The 19,199-nt window shown below is 44.4% G+C and overlaps 1 protein-coding gene across 1 annotated transcript in view; it reads left to right on the plus strand.

The window, feature by feature from the left end:
• LOC114644933 (reticulon-2-like) overlaps nt 1–16,750 on the plus strand; it is a 32,260-nt gene extending 15,510 nt beyond the window's left edge. Inside the window, exons 2-7 of the mRNA XM_051934403.1 lie at nt 4,063–4,273; nt 7,895–8,033; nt 8,379–8,448; nt 9,448–9,494; nt 10,636–10,694; nt 16,493–16,750. Coding sequence (XP_051790363.1) covers nt 4,063–4,273; nt 7,895–8,033; nt 8,379–8,448; nt 9,448–9,494; nt 10,636–10,694; nt 16,493–16,535 — 569 coding nt within the window. The 3' untranslated portion in view covers nt 16,536–16,750. The remainder of the gene's footprint in view (nt 1–4,062; nt 4,274–7,894; nt 8,034–8,378; nt 8,449–9,447; nt 9,495–10,635; nt 10,695–16,492) is intronic.
• Nucleotides 16,751–19,199: the final 2,449 nt, after the last annotated feature.

Here is a 19,199-nt window from a genome sequence, read left to right on the forward strand (position 1 = left end):
CCATTTTCCAACCCGCTGAATCCGAACACAGTGTCACGGGGGTCTGCTGGAGCCAATCCCAGCCAACACAGGGTGCAAGGCAGGAAACAAACTCCGGGCAGGGCGACAGCCCACCGCAGTACAAGGTAAATACATTTGTATAATACCAAAGTCCAATAATAATGACTGAAAAACACTGATTTTATAACAGACACTATAGAGTACAGACTGGCATCCCACTATGTCCAGGATTCGTTCCCGTTTTGCACTCTATGCTAGCTGGGATGGGCTCCTGCAGACCCCCATGACCCTGTTCAGGACTATGTGGGTTAGAAAATGACTGACTACAAAATCCTAATATCAAGTGTAAAAAAGAAGATGGGTCACCAGAATGTAAATGAGACACAATGAATGAAGTGTATAAATACACTCAGTGGCCACTTTATTAGGTACACTCATTTAACTGCTCGTTAACACAAATATCTAATCAGCCAATGCATTTCGGCCTGTAGACATTGTCAAGATGGTATCCTTAAGTTCAACTAGAGCATCAGAATGGCAAACAAAGGGGTTTGAAGTGACCTTGAATTTTACATGGTTGGTGGTGCCAGACAGGCTGCTCTGAGAATTTCATAACCTGCTGATATGCTGAGATTTTCATGCCCAGCCATCTGTAAGGTGTACAGAGAATGGTCTGGAAAAGGGAAAATATCCAGTGAGGGGCAGTTCTCTGGACGAAAATGCCTTGTTGATGCCAGAGGTCAGAGGAGAATGGCCAGACTGGTCTTCATGGTGTAGATTCAATCAGGTGCTGGAAACATTCCTCAGGGATTTTGGTCCATATTGACATGATAGCATCACGCAGTTGCTGCAGATTTGCCCTCTGCCCATCCATGATGTGAATCTCCTTTCCCACCACATCCTTAAGGTGCTCTACTGGATTGAGATCTGGTGACTGTGGAGGTCATTTGAGACCAGTGAACTCATTGTGATGTTCAAGAAACCAGTGTGAGATGATCTGAGCTTTGTGACATGGCGTGTTATCCTGCTGGAAGGAGCCATCAGAAGTTGGGCACACTGCAGTCATAAAGGGTTGGACATGATCAGCAACAATACTGGCTGATAGAAAAAACAGATAATAGCTGATAGAAAGGCAGCAGTAAGTCAAATAAACACTTGTTACAACCGAGGTGTCCAGAAGAGCATCTCTGAACATGCAACACTTCAAACCTTGAAGCAGGTGGGCTACAGCAGTAGGAGACCACACCGGGTGACACTCCTGTCAGCTAAGAACAGGCAACTGAGACTACAATTCACACGGACTCACCAAAATTGGACAATAGAAGATTGGAAATGTGTCGCCTGGCCTGATGAGTCTTGATTTCTGCTGTGACATTCAGATGATGGGTCAGAATTTGGTGTCAAAAACATGAAAGCAGGGATCCATCCTGCCTTGTATCAATGGTTCAAGCTGGTGGTGGTGATGTAATGGTGTGGGTGATATTTTCTTGGCACACTTTGGGCCCTCTTAGTACCAACTGAGCATTGTTTAAATGCCACAGTCTACCTGAGTATTGTTGCTGACCATGTCCATCCCTTTATGACCGCCATCTTCTGAGGGCTCCTTCTAGCAGGATAACATGCCATGTCACAAAGCTCAGATCATCTCAAACTGGTTTCTTGAACATGACAATATGAGTTCACTGGACTCAAATGGCCTCCACAGTCACCAGATCTCAATCCAATAGATCACCTTTGGGATGTAGTGGAGCGGGAGAATCGCATTGTGGATGTGCAGCCTGGCAAATCTGCAACAACTGCATGATGCTGTCATGTCAATATGGACCACAATTCCTGAGGAATGTTTCCAGTACCTTGTTGAATCTACGCCATGAAGAATTATGGCAGTTTTGAAGGCCAAAGGGGGACCAACCCAACACTAGCAAGGTGTACCTAATAAAGTGGCCGGTAAGTGTACATGCAGACAAGCTTTGTTACCTGACGTCAATTTCTGTAACACGACGGGGCCTCCTTTATAGTGCCAAGCGTATAAGAATGCACTAAGTGCTTTCCTGTACGTAATATTCAGAGGGTTTATTTTTACATTATTGGCAGACAGTGTGCTATACAGTACGTAGTTTTACACACACGCGACTGGGAGGGAGCTGAAACAACCATGTGGAGGTAATTCCACGCCAAGCCAGGGGGTGACAGGGTACACTAAACCTAATTCTGTTATCTCTACAGGCCAATCACCGCAAATCCGGCCTGATTTCACATTGATGACATTACGTCCAGTTCTGGTGCCAAGGATGATGTCACTTCTGGTTCTAGTGTCAAGGCTGACATCACTTCTGGTTCCAGTGCCAAGGATGATGCCACTTCTGGTTCTGGTACCAAGATGGCGTCACTTCCGGTCCGGACCCTTTCAAACCGCCATCTTTCCTGCTTAACGTCAGTTCAGTTCAGGACTCAATTCTATGCACATGAGTGCTCTTTCAAAACCCTTTATGCAGCCCGGGACAATATATGGGGAGGCTGCCGCAAACCCTTTTTTGTGTGTGTCCAGGCTGTTCATTTCACAGTAGAGATTAAGACTTTGGACTTCTACCCTAATGCTTGTAGGTTCCAGTCCTGTGTCACACACGCGCGGCTAGAGAGTAGCCAAAAGGTCCAATGGAGCGTGAAAACTCACCGGACAGGGGATATAAGACGGCATACTCACGCTTCTCTCATTTTTTCATCAAACGGATCGAAGAGCCGACGAATCCCAATACGTGAAGTCTCCGCTAAAAAAAACGAGCACGAACAAGGAAGACCTTCCACATCCCAGCCGTCCCCACGTGACAACTTCAACCCGGTCACCCTCTGATGACATCATCTCCGTCCCATCCTGTCCACGTCATTTCACTTCTACTCCAATTTCTGGTCCATCCGCCATAAAAATCAGCCACCTTTCCAATGTTTTACAGAATGTGTGTGCTAATTCTTACCCTCTGTAAAAGAAGCAGCAAATATTCTGGTTCATCGACAGTATATGGGGGGGGGTCCAGATCTCATTATGCAACTGTTCGAATGACAACCGTCTCCACACCATTTTAGAATGCAGGGCAGGTGCTGCCATCTATCAGCAACAAAATTAATTTTAAGTGAAATCTTTATGTGCAGCGCAGGTGCTGTGAATTCTCTATGTAATAAACTTAATAAGTTAAAGCGTAATGAAAATTACATAATTAGATCTGGATCACCCTATAGATAGATAGATAGGTAGAGTGAAAGGCACTATATTATAGATAGATAGATAGATAGATAGATAGATAGATAGATAGATAGATAGATAGATAGATAGATAGAAAGGCACTATATAATAGATAGATAGATAGATAGATAGATAGATAGATAGATAGATAGATAGATAGATAGATAGATAGATAGATAGATAGATAGATAGATAGATAGATAGAAAGGCACTATATAATAGATAGATAGATAGATAGATAGATAGATAGATAGATAGATAGATAGATAGATAGATAGATAGATAGATAGATAGATAGATAGATAGATAGATAGATAGATAGATAGATAGATAGATGGGGACGGTTTCTCAACCCTTAATCTGTCTCTTTGGTCTCTTTATCACACCTGGTACCGAAGTGAAGTCGGTGGTCCCACAAGTGCTTTTTCGATTATGCACTGTGGTCAAGCTCGGGATGCCAGCAGCTCTGAGGTGTTTGATTAGGCCATCAGAAGTCTATGCAGATACACACGGTCTGCTCGCTGGGGGACACATAATTACACCCCTACAGTGTCCTCTATTATGTTTGTGACAAAGACTAACTTTTCCTTGATTTCCTCCTCTGCTCCACAGTTTAAAATTACAAATCAATCAAATCAGACGTTGTGATGAAAGTGCACTCTGCAGACTTTCATGTAAAGGGGATTTGGTCACAGCACTTAGAAATGACACTTTTTCTATACGGTTCCACCCATTTCATGGCACCGTAACGTTTGTCCTCAGGATGCTTCCTGAGTTGTCCGCCGACATCACGGTTTACGTTTTGCTTTCTCTGCCCTATCCAGGTGTGTCAGAACTCATCTACTGGAAAGATGCCAAGTGGACGGGCTTCATCTTCACTGGGCTCGTGGTGGCGCTGATCACCTTGTCGCAGATCAGCATCATCAGCATTGCCTCCAACCTGTCCCTGACGATCCTGTGCATGACGATTTCGGCTCGCCTTTATATGAAAATCCTGAAGGCCTTGAAGAAGTCTGATGGCACAAATCCATTCCAGTAAGTTAGCTTGAGACAAAGAGCAGATTCAGTACTGGGGTGTTCATTATAAGGGGGCGCTCCTGAGTCTGTCTGAAGCCCACAAAGGACGGGATAAACAGAAGGAGCAGCTTAATGCACAAAGAAACCGAAAGACCGTACCAGCCATGATGCCCCTCTGGGAACCTCCTAGAGGAGTCTCTGACCTCATCTATTAATGAGGTGATTAACATGGGCACTGTGGACAGCTACCCAGAGTGGCATCTTGCCAGGGGCAGCATGGGACACCCTCACCAAAAAATTCAGAATGGTGATTATAGCCATTAGGGGCACAGTTTATGAAAGTCCTTGTTATGTACATAGAGGGGTGCCAATTACATAAGTGACGCAGAGGGGGACCCCAGTCGTCAAAGTGAAGTAGTACTGCCTGTGAGCCCTGTATTACCTGGGTGTTGTACCATGTTAGCCATTATGGATGTACAGCAACAACAATAGTTATTTCTATGGCACATTTTCATACAAATGGTGTAGCTTAAAGGGCCTTACAGGATGAAGAAAGAGAAAAAAGACAAAATGTAAAAAATAAAAATAGGTAATACTAATTAACATAGAATAAAAGTAAGGTCAGATGGCCAGGGAGGACAGAAAAAACAAAAATAAATAAATAAATAAAATCTGCAGGGGTTCTGAGGCCGAAAGAACGAGATCACGAATACAAGCGGCTGAAATGAGTTTCCTCCGCAGGGTGTCTGGGCTCTCCCTTAAAGACAGGGTGAGAAGCTCAGAGTAGAGCCGCTGCTCCTCCGCATCGAGAGGAGTCAGATGAGGTGGCTCGGGCATCTGATCAGGATGCCTCCTGGACGCCTCCCTGGTGAGGTGTTCCGGGCACATCTAATTGGGAGGAGGCCCTGGGGAAGACCCAGGACATGCTGGAGGGACTATGTCTCTTGGCTGGCCTGGGAACACCTTGGGATTCTCCTGGAAAATCTAGAAGTGGCCGGGGAGAGGGAAGTCTGGGCATCTCTGCTCAAGCTGCTGCCCCCGCAACCCGATCTTGGATAAGCGGAACAGGATGGATGGATGGTTCTGAGGCCACGAGACCACCCAGCCCCCTCTAGGCTTTCTACCGGACATCATCGACCTCAATCAGTCCTCATGGCTTTCAGGGTTCACATGGAAGAATGTGATGATGATGATGGTCACGTAGACCTCTGGCCTTCAATCATCAATATAGGGCTCTGATCGGGTGGCGGTGGCACAGATTGGCAGCACAGAAAAATGGAAAAAGAACAGCAGAGAAAGTAGGGATTAGGACAGATTGAGGAGCCACCATGTTAGAAATGATAATTTGATGCATATACAGAATATCAGGGTTACACTCAATTGAAGCTCTGAGAAAGCCATCTTACAATAAGGGGTCGCAGCAGTTTTTTGACGTGCTCCACCATATTAGCCTGGCGAATTTCTATCAGTCAGCTATTCCAGATTTTAGGCGTATAACAGCAGAAGGCCGTCTCACCACTTCTGTGGGAATTCTAAGCAGACCCTCATTTGAAGATCTAAGGTTACAATTTGGAGTGTAAGGTGACAGCCATTCTGAAATATCAGATGGAGCAGATTATTGAAGGCTTTGTAAACCATCAGCCATATTTTAAAGCCAATTCTAAATGACACGGGTTACCAGTGTAGTGACGCCAGAACTGGGGTGATGTGCTCAGATTTTCTTTTCCTAGTTGAGATTCTGGGAGCTCCATTCTGCCTTTGTTGGAATCGATTGATATCTTTTTTTTTTTTGGTGGTCCTGAGAGGAGTGCGTTACAGTCATCTAGCCAACTGAAAGCAAAAGGATGAACTCCTTTCTCAGCATCTTGCAATGTTATAAGAGGTCTAACTTTTGTTGTATTTCTTAAGTGGAAAAATGCTGTCCTGGTAATCTGATTAACATGTGATTTTAAAATTCAGGTCAGAATCAATAATCCATCCATCCATTATCCAACCTGCTATATCCTAACTACAGGGTCACGAGGGTCTGCTGGAGCCAATCCCAGCCAACACAGGGCACAAGGCAGGAAACAAAGCCCGGGCACGGCGCCAGCCTACCGCAATGCTTAAAGCTTTTTTTCCCTATAGAAGGGTTTTTTTTTTTGCTTTCTTTTTTTTGCTGCGCAGGAGCAAAAGTAGTTGAGTGTTTGAAATATGACATGGCCACCAGGGGGTGCCAGAGAACGCCAAACCCAAGACACAATATAACACCACACATTATATGAATAAAATAAAGTAATATTTAGTCCAGCAAGCACTCTTGGCAGAAATCTTTCTGCTGGAGCCAATCCCAGCCAGCACAGGGCGCAAGGTAGGAAACAAACCCCAGGCAGGGTGCCAGCCCACCGCAGGGCACACACTAGGGACAATTTATGACCGCCAATGCACCTAACCTGCATGTCTTTGGACTGTGGGAGGAAACCCACACAGGGAGAACATGCAAACTCCACGCAGAGAGGACCTGAGAAGCGAACCCGGGTCTCCTAACAGTGAGGCAGCAGTGCTACCACTGTGCCACCTCAGAGTCAATAGTTACCCCTAAATTCTTTACCTCCGTCTTGACTTTTAAGCCTAGTAGATCAAGTTTATTTCTAATACCCTCACTATATCACTAAGATTTCTGTTTTCTCTTTATTTAGTTTGAGAAAATGGCTACTCGTTCATTCAGAAACACAAGTAAGACACTGGGGTTCAGTGAATCAAGAGAGTCGGGGTCATCAGGCGCCATTGACAAATACAGTTGTGTGTCGTCAGCATAGCTGTGGTCGCTCATGTTAGGCCTTGAGATCATCTGACCTGACGGAAGCATGGAGATCGAAAAGAGCAGCGGACCTCGGATAGAGCCTTCCGGACCACCATATAAGAATACAGGGGTCTTCAGTGTGTAATTACCACAACTTACAAAGAATGCAGTGAGAAGTCAAGTAAAATGACACCTTTTATCGGCTAACTAAAAAGATTACAATACTCAGGCTTTCGAGGCAACTCTGGTCGGAGTGTCCCCCTCCATTCTAGAGGAAACAATAGAAAAGAAGTGAGTGACCGTGTTACTCCTTTATTCTTCTTGTCCATAAGCACACCCTACGCTTGCCTGTCAGATGGTATCGCTGAATTCTGCTTAGCCGTATACATGAACTGTTATTTATTCTTCAATATTGGGAATGCAGGTGGCACAGTGGCTGCCTCACATCAGGGGTACCTGGGTGCATGGGGTTTGCATGTTCTCCCCGTGTTTGTGTGGATTTGCTCCGATTTCCTCCCAAAGATGTTAAATCGGCCCCTCATATGTTTTGGTGTGTTAACCCTTCAATGGACTGGCGCCGTGTCCAGGAGTTGCTCCTGCATTGTACCCAATGACTGTTGGGCTAGGCTCCAACTTCCCTGCCACCCAGTCTGGAGAAGCAGGTTAAGAAGATGGATGGATGGATATTGGAGCTGCTGTTAGTAAATCAGATTCGCCAAAATTTAAGTAAGAAAGATATGGATCAAAAGGCAGGTAAATAATAACAAGTCTGTTGTATCTGAGGTCACTAGTGAAAGGCGCTATATATCATAGAGTAAGGTCTCATTCTGTGCTCCTGTCTTCACGCTGTACCTTAGGACCTATCTGGATGTGGACATCAGCCTGTCACAAGAGCAGACTCAGAAGTTTGTGGACCGGATTATTGTGATGGTCACGTCCGCCATGACGGAGGTGCGCCGGTTATTTCTGGTGGACAGTTTCATCGACTCTATCAAGGTACACCTTCGGGGGTGTGGGGGGGGGGGGGGGGGGGGGGGGGGTCTTATTTTTTTTAATGTCATTCTGCTCACTTTGTCACTTTGTCATTATCTCAGTCACCTACCTGCCCCTTTTCTTCCTGACAGTCTCAAATTCTGCTTAGCTGGCGCTTGTAGTGGCACCGTAAAGAATGTGACCCCATCATCATAGTGCGGGCAGCAGAGCCTGTAGGTGGCGCTCTTTACTGTCAGTCCCTCTCATCAGATCTCAGCCCCCATCTTTGAGTCGAGTCATACGCTGGTTGATTTGCTGATGATTTGTTTTGTTTTGTTTTTTAATATTTGAACCCGTGTCTTCTCTCAGTTCACAGTCTTGATGTACCTGCTCACCTACATTGGCGCCGTTTTCAATGGCCTGACTCTCGTCATTATCGGTAAGACTCCGTTTAGTTGATGTAAATGCTAGGAGGGTGACAAGTTGCAGTGGATCATACAGTCTGGCCTGAGGCAGTGCATTGCATTGGGTGTTGGGTCAGCTGGTGATCACCTGCTGGTCACTTTTGCACTTTTTGTTTGGATTGTTTTAATAAAAGCATGTTTTCACTTTTGGAAATATCCCCTGGCTTCATGAGAGATTTGTCTCCATTTGTCAGCTCATCTCGGTGACATTACTGACGGTGTTGGGTTCAAGGGCTCCCTAATAGCGGATGGGAGCTTGGAGCAGAACCCGCATCGTCACACTTACCCATTGGCCATTTGCAAGTTCTCCCTGGGTCTGGATGGAGTCTCTTCTGAAATCCTGTAATTCTGTAAGTTGTCCTCACAGGTGGCGCAGTGGTAGCGCTGCTGCTTTGCAGTAAGGAGACTGTGGAAGATTGTGGGTTCACTTCCTGGTTCCTCCCTGTGTGGATAGCGTTTTGAGTACTGAGAAAAGCGCTATATAAATGTAATGAATTATTATTATTATTAACCCCAGATTAGTGTGTGTGTGTGACTGTGTGTGATTGGGTGCTGCAATGGACTAGCATTCCATCCTGGAGGACTTCTGCCTGTCACTTGACACCTCCAGTGCAGGCTGTGCCCACCAGCAACGCTGAAATGGTTTAGACATTATAACCAACGGGCACTCGAGGGCATAAACCAGGCATAGATGCTCACTAAACTGGTACCACCTGGAAAGCCAGTTGAAGGTGGTCATCATAATTAGGGTATAGAAATTACAGTAGGTGAGAGTCACAAATGACATTTAATCAAGAACTGACAACTTCAGTGACGGGGAAATTTCTGGGATGGTGACCTTCTGGAGCTGTTCTGAATACAGAAGGATTATATCCTGAGCTTAGAGCGCCCCCTGATGGCACTACTCACTGTGACTGGCAGAAAATGTAAAGAGGAATCAAATACATAAAGACTGACTTTCTGTTCTCTTTCAGCTGTGATCTGTGTGTTCTCCATACCGCTGCTGTACCGGCAACACCAGGTAATATTTAAAGGCAGCAGTCAATATAACACTTATATAGTGCCTTTCATATCTATCTATCTATCTATCTATCTATCTATCTATCTATCTATCTATCTATCTATCTATCTATCTATCTATCTATCTATCTATTATATAGTGCCTTTCATGTCTATCTATCTATCTATCTATCTATCTATCTATCTATCTATCTATCTATCTATCTATCTATCTATCTATCTATCTATTATATAGTGCCTTTCATATCTATCTATCTATCTATCTATCTATCTATCTATCTATCTATCTATCTATCTATCTATCTATCTATCTATCTATCTATCTATCTATCTATCTATTATATAGTGCCTTTCATGTCTATCTGTCTATCTATCTATCTATCTATCTATCTATCTATCTATCTATCTATCTATCTATCTATCTATCTATCTATCTATCTATCTATTATATAGTGCCTTTCATATCTATCTATCTATCTATCTATCTATCTATCTATCTATCTATCTATCTATCTATCTATCTATTATATAGTGCCTTTCATGTCTATCTATCTATCTATCTATCTATCTATCTATCTATCTATCTATCTATCTATCTATCTATCTATCTATCTATCTATCTATCTATCTATCTATCTATCTATCTATTATATAGTGCCTTTCATATCTATCTATCTATCTATCTATCTATCTATCTATCTATCTATCTATCTATCTATCTATCTATCTATCTATCTATCTATCTATCTATCTATCTATTATATAGTGCCTTTCATATCTATCTATCTATCTATCTATCTATCTATCTATCTATCTATCTATCTATCTATCTATCTATCTATCTATCTATCTATCTATCTATCTATCTATCTATCTATCTATCTATTATATAGTGCCTTTCACATCTATCTATCTATCACCTTTTAATACATTTATAATCACAATTCTGTGTACGCTGATTGCGCTCCACAAACCTCACCACATGCACATCACAAAGCCATCAGTGTCTATTGTATATTTTGCAGCTCCTTTCAATTTGCATACAGTTTGAAATTTTATTCAAACTATTATCTGATAGACTGTCCAAGCTGTTGAAATTGGTGATCATTTTTGTAATTTTGGTGTCTTTTCTCCCCCCTAAGGCACAAATTGATCAGTATGTGGGGCTGGTGACATCCCAGATTGGAAATATTAGAGAAAAGTGAGTATTTGCTTCCCTCTAGTGGTGAAGTTTATCCATATTTTTAGAAACATCCATCCATCCATCCATCCATCCATCCATCCATTTTTTAATCTGAATCTCCAGCTGTGTGCCTCCAGGAGTGGGCACATGTTGAGCATAAGGTGGATTCCATTATCTGTAAGGGTCTGGGCACACTGACACAAGCACACGCCAGCACACTCAGCCAGTTTGGAGTCATCTAGCTCTGGATGGCCGCACTCAATCAAGAAAAACCCAACATCTTCAAACCCCACATAGATAAACACCAGCCTGGGACACAAAGTCAATCTGATGAAGTTATGAGCACCCTGTTTACTATGAAAAGCTTATTATTTTATTCAACCTTTTGTCCGTTTCTCTATTACTGGGTCAGAGAACCGATGAGGTCTATTAGAACATTAGAACAAGCAAGACGTGAACAGGCCATTCAGCCCAGCAAAGCTCACCAGTCCTGTCCACTGAATTCTAAAAAAACCTCACATCAAGTTTTGAAAGTCCCAACGTCTTACTGTCTACCACACTACTTGGTCACTTAATCCAAGCGTCTATCGTTCTTTGTGTGAAGAAAAACTTCCTAATGTTTGTGCGAAATTTCCCCTTAATAAGTTTCCAACTGTGTCTCCATGTTCTTGATGAACTCATTATAAAGTCACCGTCTCGATCCACTCAAGTAATTCCTTTCATAATTTTAAACACTTCAGTCAGGTCTCCTCTTAATCTTCTTTGCCTTAAACTGTGAAGGCTCAGCTCTTTTAATCTTTCCTCATAACTCATCCCCTGTAGCCCTGAATCACCCCAGTTGCTCTTCTCTGGACCTTCTCTTGTGCTGTTATGTCCTTTTTGTAGCCTGGAGACCCAAACTGCACCCAGGACTCCAGATGAGGCCTCACTAGTGTGTTATAAAGCTTGAGTTGAACCTCCTGTGACTTGTACTCCACACATCAAGGCGCTATATAACCTGACATTCTGTTAGCCTTCTTAATGACTTCTGCCTGGCAGTTGATAGTGTTATCTCCACTACAACTCCTAAATCCTTCTCATAAGGTTTACTCTCGATTTTCAGCCCTCCCATTGTGTATTCAAACTTAACATTTTTACTTCTCACAAATAATACTTCATATTTATGTACATTAAATTTGATCCGCTGTATAAAGTCTGTATGCTATCCAAGTCCTTCTGTGATGATATAATGGATTCCTAATGATCTGCTAATCCACCTATCTTGGTATCATCTGTAAACTTAACCAGCATGTTATTTATATTCCTATCTAAATCATTTATAAATATTGAAAATAGCAGCAGCCTCAACACTGAGCCCTGCTGGACACCACTCTTAACATCGGTCAGTTCTGATGAGGTTCCTCACACCATCACCTTCTGCTTCCTGTGTCTGAGCCAATTCTGCACCCATCGACACACCACACCCTGAACTGACACTTCTTTTAGTTTGATGCCCACCCTCTCATGTGGCACCTCATCAAATGCTATCTGAAAGTCAAGATAAATCAGATCATCTGCTCCACTTTGGTCGTATCCTTTTGTTGCCTCGTCATAGAATTCCAGCATGTTAGTAAAACACGACCTCCATCTTCTGACTCCATGCTGACTGTTCCTAATAACTTGTGTCCTTTCCATGTGCTGCTCAATCTTATCCATCAGAATTCCTTCCATTAATATTCCTGTGATGCATGTTAAGCTTACCAGCCTAGAGTTGCTATGGCTCAGTTCTGGTGCGTTCCACAAGTTTTCCTTCATTTTCCCCACCGAGTACAAAAGCTTCAAACCGCACAATTCCACCAGATAGACACCCTTTCGTCTCCCTTCCACACCACCAGGGAAGCTTTGTCTTCCTCTTCCCGACTGTGGCTCCCCCTACTGGAACAGGCTGCTACTCCTTTTATGCCAAATCCCGGGGCACTGCCAGTGTCCCCCAATCTGTGGCTCAGTAGTACTTTCGGGTAGAGCTGCAGCCTGACAGAGTAGGACTCCTAAATCCTCTCAGCCCCCCCTGGCGGTACCCAACAGGACTGAACTAACAGGACTACAATTCCCAATCTGCCCTGCAGGTCTCTGTAGTGGTACCAAAACCTGGGGGGTGTGCTGGCAGAGACAATGCCCTGAATAAGTAATCCTTCCACAATAGTGGCATCCCAGGTCAGCTCCCTAACCCTAACCTTTCAGAGTGCCTTGTAACCTTTGGGAAAATTCAAGTAAAACATGGTGGACCTCCACATGTCCGGTTCCTCCAAGCTAATGAATGCACCACAAGCTTCTGTCCAAACAATTGTTTGCAAACCTTCATATCTAGAGAACACAGACACTGCGTCATTCAAGAAGGAAGCACAAAATTCAATGCAGGGATGAACGATCATTGGAGGTGCAGGACCGAGCTGTTTGGTAAAGGTTGATCAAGAACATCAACTAAACATAGAAGTGTAAGAAGATGAAGGATCATCTAGAAATTCTGAAGCAACTCCTCAAGACATCAGCCAGGAAGTTCAAACTTCTTCACAAAATTTGACTTCCAGCAGACCAACGATAGCTGAAAGACACCAACATGAAAGTATTGGAGTGGTCGTCACCATAGCGTGATTGACCATCTCACGAGGAAGAAGCCCCCACTCCAAAACTAGCATTAAAAAAGCCAGGCTGACGTAATCTCCAGGACAAAGTGGATGGGATGGGGTGTTCTGTGGTCCAATTAAAACAAAAACTGAACTGTTTGACTATAAAGGTCACCACTATATAGCATATGAGGGGTGAGATGTTAAGCTAAAGAAGGATAAACTCCTATTGTCAATCATGGTGGTGTCAGAGACATAATATGAGGAGAGGAGTAAAGGGACTGGGGAACTTCAGAAAATAAATAACATCAGAAGGATGGAGGAAAAGTCACATATGGCAGCAATGAGAATGTGGAGATGGATGTGTGGAGTTACAAAAGGTGACAGAAGAAGAAATGAGACAATCAGAGAAGTGGAAGAGAAATCTGAGAAAGGACAAGGAAGCAGGCTAAACTGGTGTGGACATGTGATGAGGAGAGACAATGAAGATGTGGGCCAAAGAATGATGGGAATGGAAGTCCAGGGGAAGAGAAATTGAGGGAGGACAAAGAAGAAGTGGCGGAGTAAAAGTCAAAGAAGATCTGAAGGAAAAGGGCTTGACTGGCAAGGCGGTGCAGAGCTGAGCTGTATGGAGAAGGTGGATCAGCCACATCGATCCCACATGGAAGAAGAAGATGATGATGATGAGGAGGAGGAGGATGGAGGATTATCTAGAAATTCTAACGCAACACCTCAAGACGTAAGCCAGGAAGTTCAAACTTGGTCACAGAATTTGAATTCCAGCAGACCAACAATAGCTGAAAGACACCAACATGAAAGTATTGGAGTGGCCATCACCATAGCATGACTGACCGTCTCATGAAGAAGGAGCCTCTACTCCAAAACTAACATCGAAAAAGCCAGACTGACGTAATCTCCAGGACACAGGGAGTGGGATGGGGTGTTCTCTGGTCAGACAATCAGAGATACAAGAGAAGTGGAAGAGAAATCTGAGAAAGCACAAGGGAGTAGGCTAAAGTGGTGTGGACATGTGATGAGGCGAGACAATGAAGATGTGGGCCAAAGAATGATGGGAATGGAAGTCTGGGGGAAGAGAAATTGAGGGAGGACAAAGAAGAAGTGGCGGAGTAAGAGTCAAAGAAGATCTGAAGGAAAAGGGCTTGACTGGCAAGGTGATGCATGGCTGAGCTGTGTGGAGAAGGTTGATCAGCCACATTGATCCCACATGGAAGAAGAAGATGATGATGATGATGAGGAGGAGGATGGAGGATTATCTAGAAATTCTAAAGCAACACCTCAAGACATCAGTCAGGAAGTTCAAACTTGGTTGCAAATTTGACATCCAGCAGACCAATGAGGGATCTGCATCGTTCAGGAAGGAGGCACAGATTTACTCCCAGGGATGGATGAATGAATGAATGAATGAAGGAAGGAGGTGCAGGACAGAGCTGTTTGGAGAAAGCTGATCAAACATATCGACCATACCTAGAAGGGGGAAAAGATAAAGAGGAAGAAGAAGAGGATGGAGGATTGTCTAGAAATTCTAAAGCAACACCTCGAGACATTGGCCAGGAAGTTCAAAGAGAAAGAAAGAGAGAAGATGGGAGCCTGCGCTGATTACAGGGTGTTGCTGCACCCACCACATGACAAACCACCCAAATTTGGACCCAAGTGCAGCCGTGCAGCAGGTGACACCTCAGCACCACTCTGAACACTGTTGGGTTTTTTTATGGTGGCTGCAGTGCCAGTCCTGCCACCAACCCCCAAGTTTTACCTGTAGGTTGAAGGACCTGCTGGTAGAGCTGGCTGCAGATTAACATCACTCCCTGGATGGAGCAATTGCAGGTTTAAGAGCCCTCCTTGCTCAGGGGTCCAACGGAGTAGAGTCACTTATGGAAGTTCAAAGTTGGTCATAAATTTGACATCCAGCAGACCAATGAGGGATCTGCCTCGTTCAGGAAGGAGGCACAGATTTACTCCCAGGGATGAATGAATGAATGAGGTGCAGGACAGAGCTGTTTTTGAGAAGGCTGATCAAACACATTGACCATACCTAGAAGGGTGAAAAGATGAAAAGCAAGAAGAAGGAGAAGAGGAAGAAGAGAATGGAGGTTTACCTAGAAATTCTGAAGCAACACCTCAAGACATCAGCCAGGAAGTTCAAACTGGGTCGCAAAATTTGACTTCCAGCAGACCAATGATGACTTAAAGACACTAATGTGAAAGGACTGGAGTGGCCATCACTAAGCCCTAACCTGAATCCTATAAAAACAAAAGAAGCACCTCCAAACAAACCCCAAACCTGCTTGACTTACAGCAGTTGTGTCAGGACGAATGAGCAAACTGTCCTGCCACGCATTGTGAGAAGCTTGTTGAAGGCGACCCTAAGTGTTTTGATTCAAGTCAAACCAGTTAAATGACAAGACCGGGATGCCCCGACAATGGAACGATTGGAGGACATTTTCTCCCTCGGACCAATAGAGGGAAGCCCCCATTGGCTAATAGTGGATTTGAAGTATGCAAGCTCAACCCTACTGGAGCCCGTGGCCACCACTAGGGGGCTTCTGTTCATTTACAGGGCCCTGTTTGGCAGCACTTCAGCCACAACCAGGAAGTGCTGCCGGAAGGAGGTCATTGGACACCTGGAGTCCTTCCGGGTGTCCCATAAAAGGGGCCAACTGCCCCGACTCAGCGGCCGGAGTCGGGAGGAAGAAGTACGGAGCTGCTGAGGAGGAGTGGAGGTGAAAGGACTGTGCTAAGCTGTGTAGGGAGCGAGAAAAGTGCTTCCCCCACGTGAAATTAAATATGTGCTGTGCGACATTTGTGTCCCACTTGTCTGTGTCGGGGTTGGGGTGGCTGACGCACCCCTGGGTGTCACACCACCAAATACTAACTAACCGAATGGAAACCCGCTGATTATCTGATCTATGGGTTGAAATTTCTCTCTTAGCTAATATTGTGACACAACCACCCTTGGAAATAAAGGAGACACAGGGAAAGTAGGAAACGCGACATGAAACAATGAGCTGGAAAATCTTTTGCCAAGGCGGTCGGAAATTTTCGGGTTCGGCCATATCTACATGGAGTCACACCAATACATATAAATCCCAGGAGGAAGCCCAACATATTACCATTCTTCCATTTTTCTTTGTCTTAACGCTCGGTGAGTGTCGTGTTTTAGATTTCACGTTTTCACTTTCTCTGTTTTTCCAGGTTCCGGGCAAAAATTCCAAGTGCCAAAGCCAAAGAGCAGTGAGAAGGAGGTACTTGGGGCAGTGGGTGGGGCCACGCTGAGAGGCGGGTATTGTGAAGACACCACAAAGTGCTTATCATTGCGATGGTCAATCGCTCCATTTTGGATGAAGCCTTTCTCTTTTGTCACTTATGTCTTAGCCGCCGAGCGCTCAAAGACAGGGTACCGATTTGCAAAGCAATGACACGTCTTTCCTATTAAACGACGACTTTTTACAATTTCTCTTGTCTGCTTTGTGTGTGGCGCTGCGGTTCGGTTGGTGTGGAGTGGGACTGAGTGCAGACAGAAGGCAACCCTAACCCTAACCCTAACCCTTCCCTTCTATAATAGTAATGATGCTAATACTTTGCTCTTTATATAGCACCTTTCCTCTGGTCACTCTGGCCCTGTGTCCACCTGCTTTTATGTTGCCTTCAAATTTTCCAGTTTAACTCTTTTAGGGCGAAAGTTGACTTTTGTCGACACAAGGGGTTGAGAATGGACATCAGGGGCAGAGGGCGACAGAAAGCTGTAAATGTTGATAAAACTCACTGTGACATTATAGGTAGACCCTCTTTGCTCGGAGGACTGTTAGAACTCTTTGACTTGATGTTGAAACCCTGCGTGTGCATGAATAGCGTAGAGTAAGCAACATCTAGAATGGCATCGACATCGGGCAATAGAGAGTGAAGCAAATGCACAAGGCGAAATACTCGGCATATTATTTATTTATTTTTTTTGCATATTATTGTTGAATTGGACTCTTACTTCTCGAACTGAGGTTTTTTATACAAGTGATCTGGAGATCGAAAACGAAAGTCAGGTACCTCCATCAGGTGATCGGATTGCTGGACACGCTCGTGCAGGTGACACACCTATGAAAAACGCTCGCCCTGGGAGGACTACACAGACATCGATCTGTGAGAGACAAGCTGGCAACTGGACTTCACCAAACGACACGGCCTGGTGGTGGACACAACAGATTAGCAGCCCCTTGACTACTTCAAGCCATCTTTTATCAGAAAGTGCCTTTCAGCTTATGAGTGATGGGACAAACATGTAGGTAATAAGTATGTGAATATGCCTACTGCAGGGGCTTCTGGAACATAAAACAGAGTGATATTGATCAAAAATAAGGATTTTATGTTGATTTATGCGTGAAAACCATTGCTTTGTGGGCTTTTTTTGAAAAAAACGATATTTTTGGAAAAATATTCAGCCCTGGGATTAAAAGGAAGCAAAAATAATTAGCGCTGAAAGAGTTAAAGTGACCATTTGGTGACATGCAAAGGGTAAGCAGGTGAAGAAAACAGAAAAAAACTAAAAGCTCATTCAGTGTGATCAGGAGGGAGACCGGCAAGGTCACGGTGGCACACCATCACCATTAATGTGTTTATTTTTATATATGTCACCATATTTTCTAACTTAACTTCTCAGGAATTCTTGGGAGGGCTAATGCAATGCAATGCATGCTGGGGCAATCATGTGGTGTGTCCTTTAGAAGCACACTTCTGGACGGCCTTCGCCTACTTCATATGGAGTATTACCAGGGCTGTCTTAACGCATGGGCACACTGGGTAGTTGCCCGGGGGACCCCGTGAGCATAGGGGCCCCATGCTAATCTCTGTATGTTGTGACTTGCTGAGTGGTTTGGTAGGTAGGGGCGCCAATGTGCTGCTCTGCACGGGGGTCTATAATGCTGTTAAGATGTCTGTGAGTATTCCAGCAGACTGCAATGCCAGATGTGACTCCTCATTATCACTGGCGGTCCGGAGGCAAGCATGGATTCCATTACTTTTCATTGGCTTTTTGTCACCCAAGCCTGAGAAGGTCAATTAAAAGCTTATGGATATTTTAGGTCATCCTGCATTGGTGACTATAACATGGTGAATGAATGTGACACCACGGGGAGTGAAAATCGCCATCACGCGTCACACTTGACCCCACCCTTTGCCTTATCTCCTGATGCCAGTCAGAGCTTATGGGTGTTTGAGGAGGGTCAGTCTCTTACTTGTGATGCAGGGATGATTCTATCCTAACCAAAAAATAAAAGGAACATAGGAGCACACAAAACAAAGTACATAATAAACAAATGGAACAAAATGAACTGAAATATAACAAAGAATTCACAGATGACAAAAACCGAAAATAAGCATAACACCACTCATAATCAGGGGCAGAGAGAAGAATGTGGGACGTGGGCAGCTACCCAATGGGGGTTGCATAGAGTGTCCATGACCAAAACTTTGGAATGGTGATTACAGTCTGAGCCAGTCAATTAATTTCGGACAGGGCCGTCTTAACAGTATTATAGGCCCACGGGCAAAGCAGTGCACGGGGTTCCTCACCTATACAACCACTCAGTAAGTCACAGCATACAGAGATTAGCATGGGGCACCCGGGCAACTGCCCAGCGTTCCCATGCATTAAAACAGCCATGATTACGGGCACGCTAATATTAACAGAGAGGTGAAGTTTAATGCTGACCACCCTCTGTGGACATCTAGGGATGCTACTCCCCAGACCCCTGGTAGGTGTGTACCTACCTACACAACCACTCAGCAGGTCACAACATACAGAGATTAGGCATGGGGCGCCTATGCTCAGGCAGCCCCCAGGCAACTGGCCAGCATGCCCATGCGTTAAGACAGCCCTGATTATGGGCACACTTTTATTGACAGAGGGGTG

This window comes from Erpetoichthys calabaricus, chromosome 1 (assembly GCF_900747795.2).
Source record: "Erpetoichthys calabaricus chromosome 1, fErpCal1.3, whole genome shotgun sequence".
Classification (NCBI taxonomy): Eukaryota; Metazoa; Chordata; class Cladistia; order Polypteriformes; family Polypteridae; genus Erpetoichthys; species Erpetoichthys calabaricus.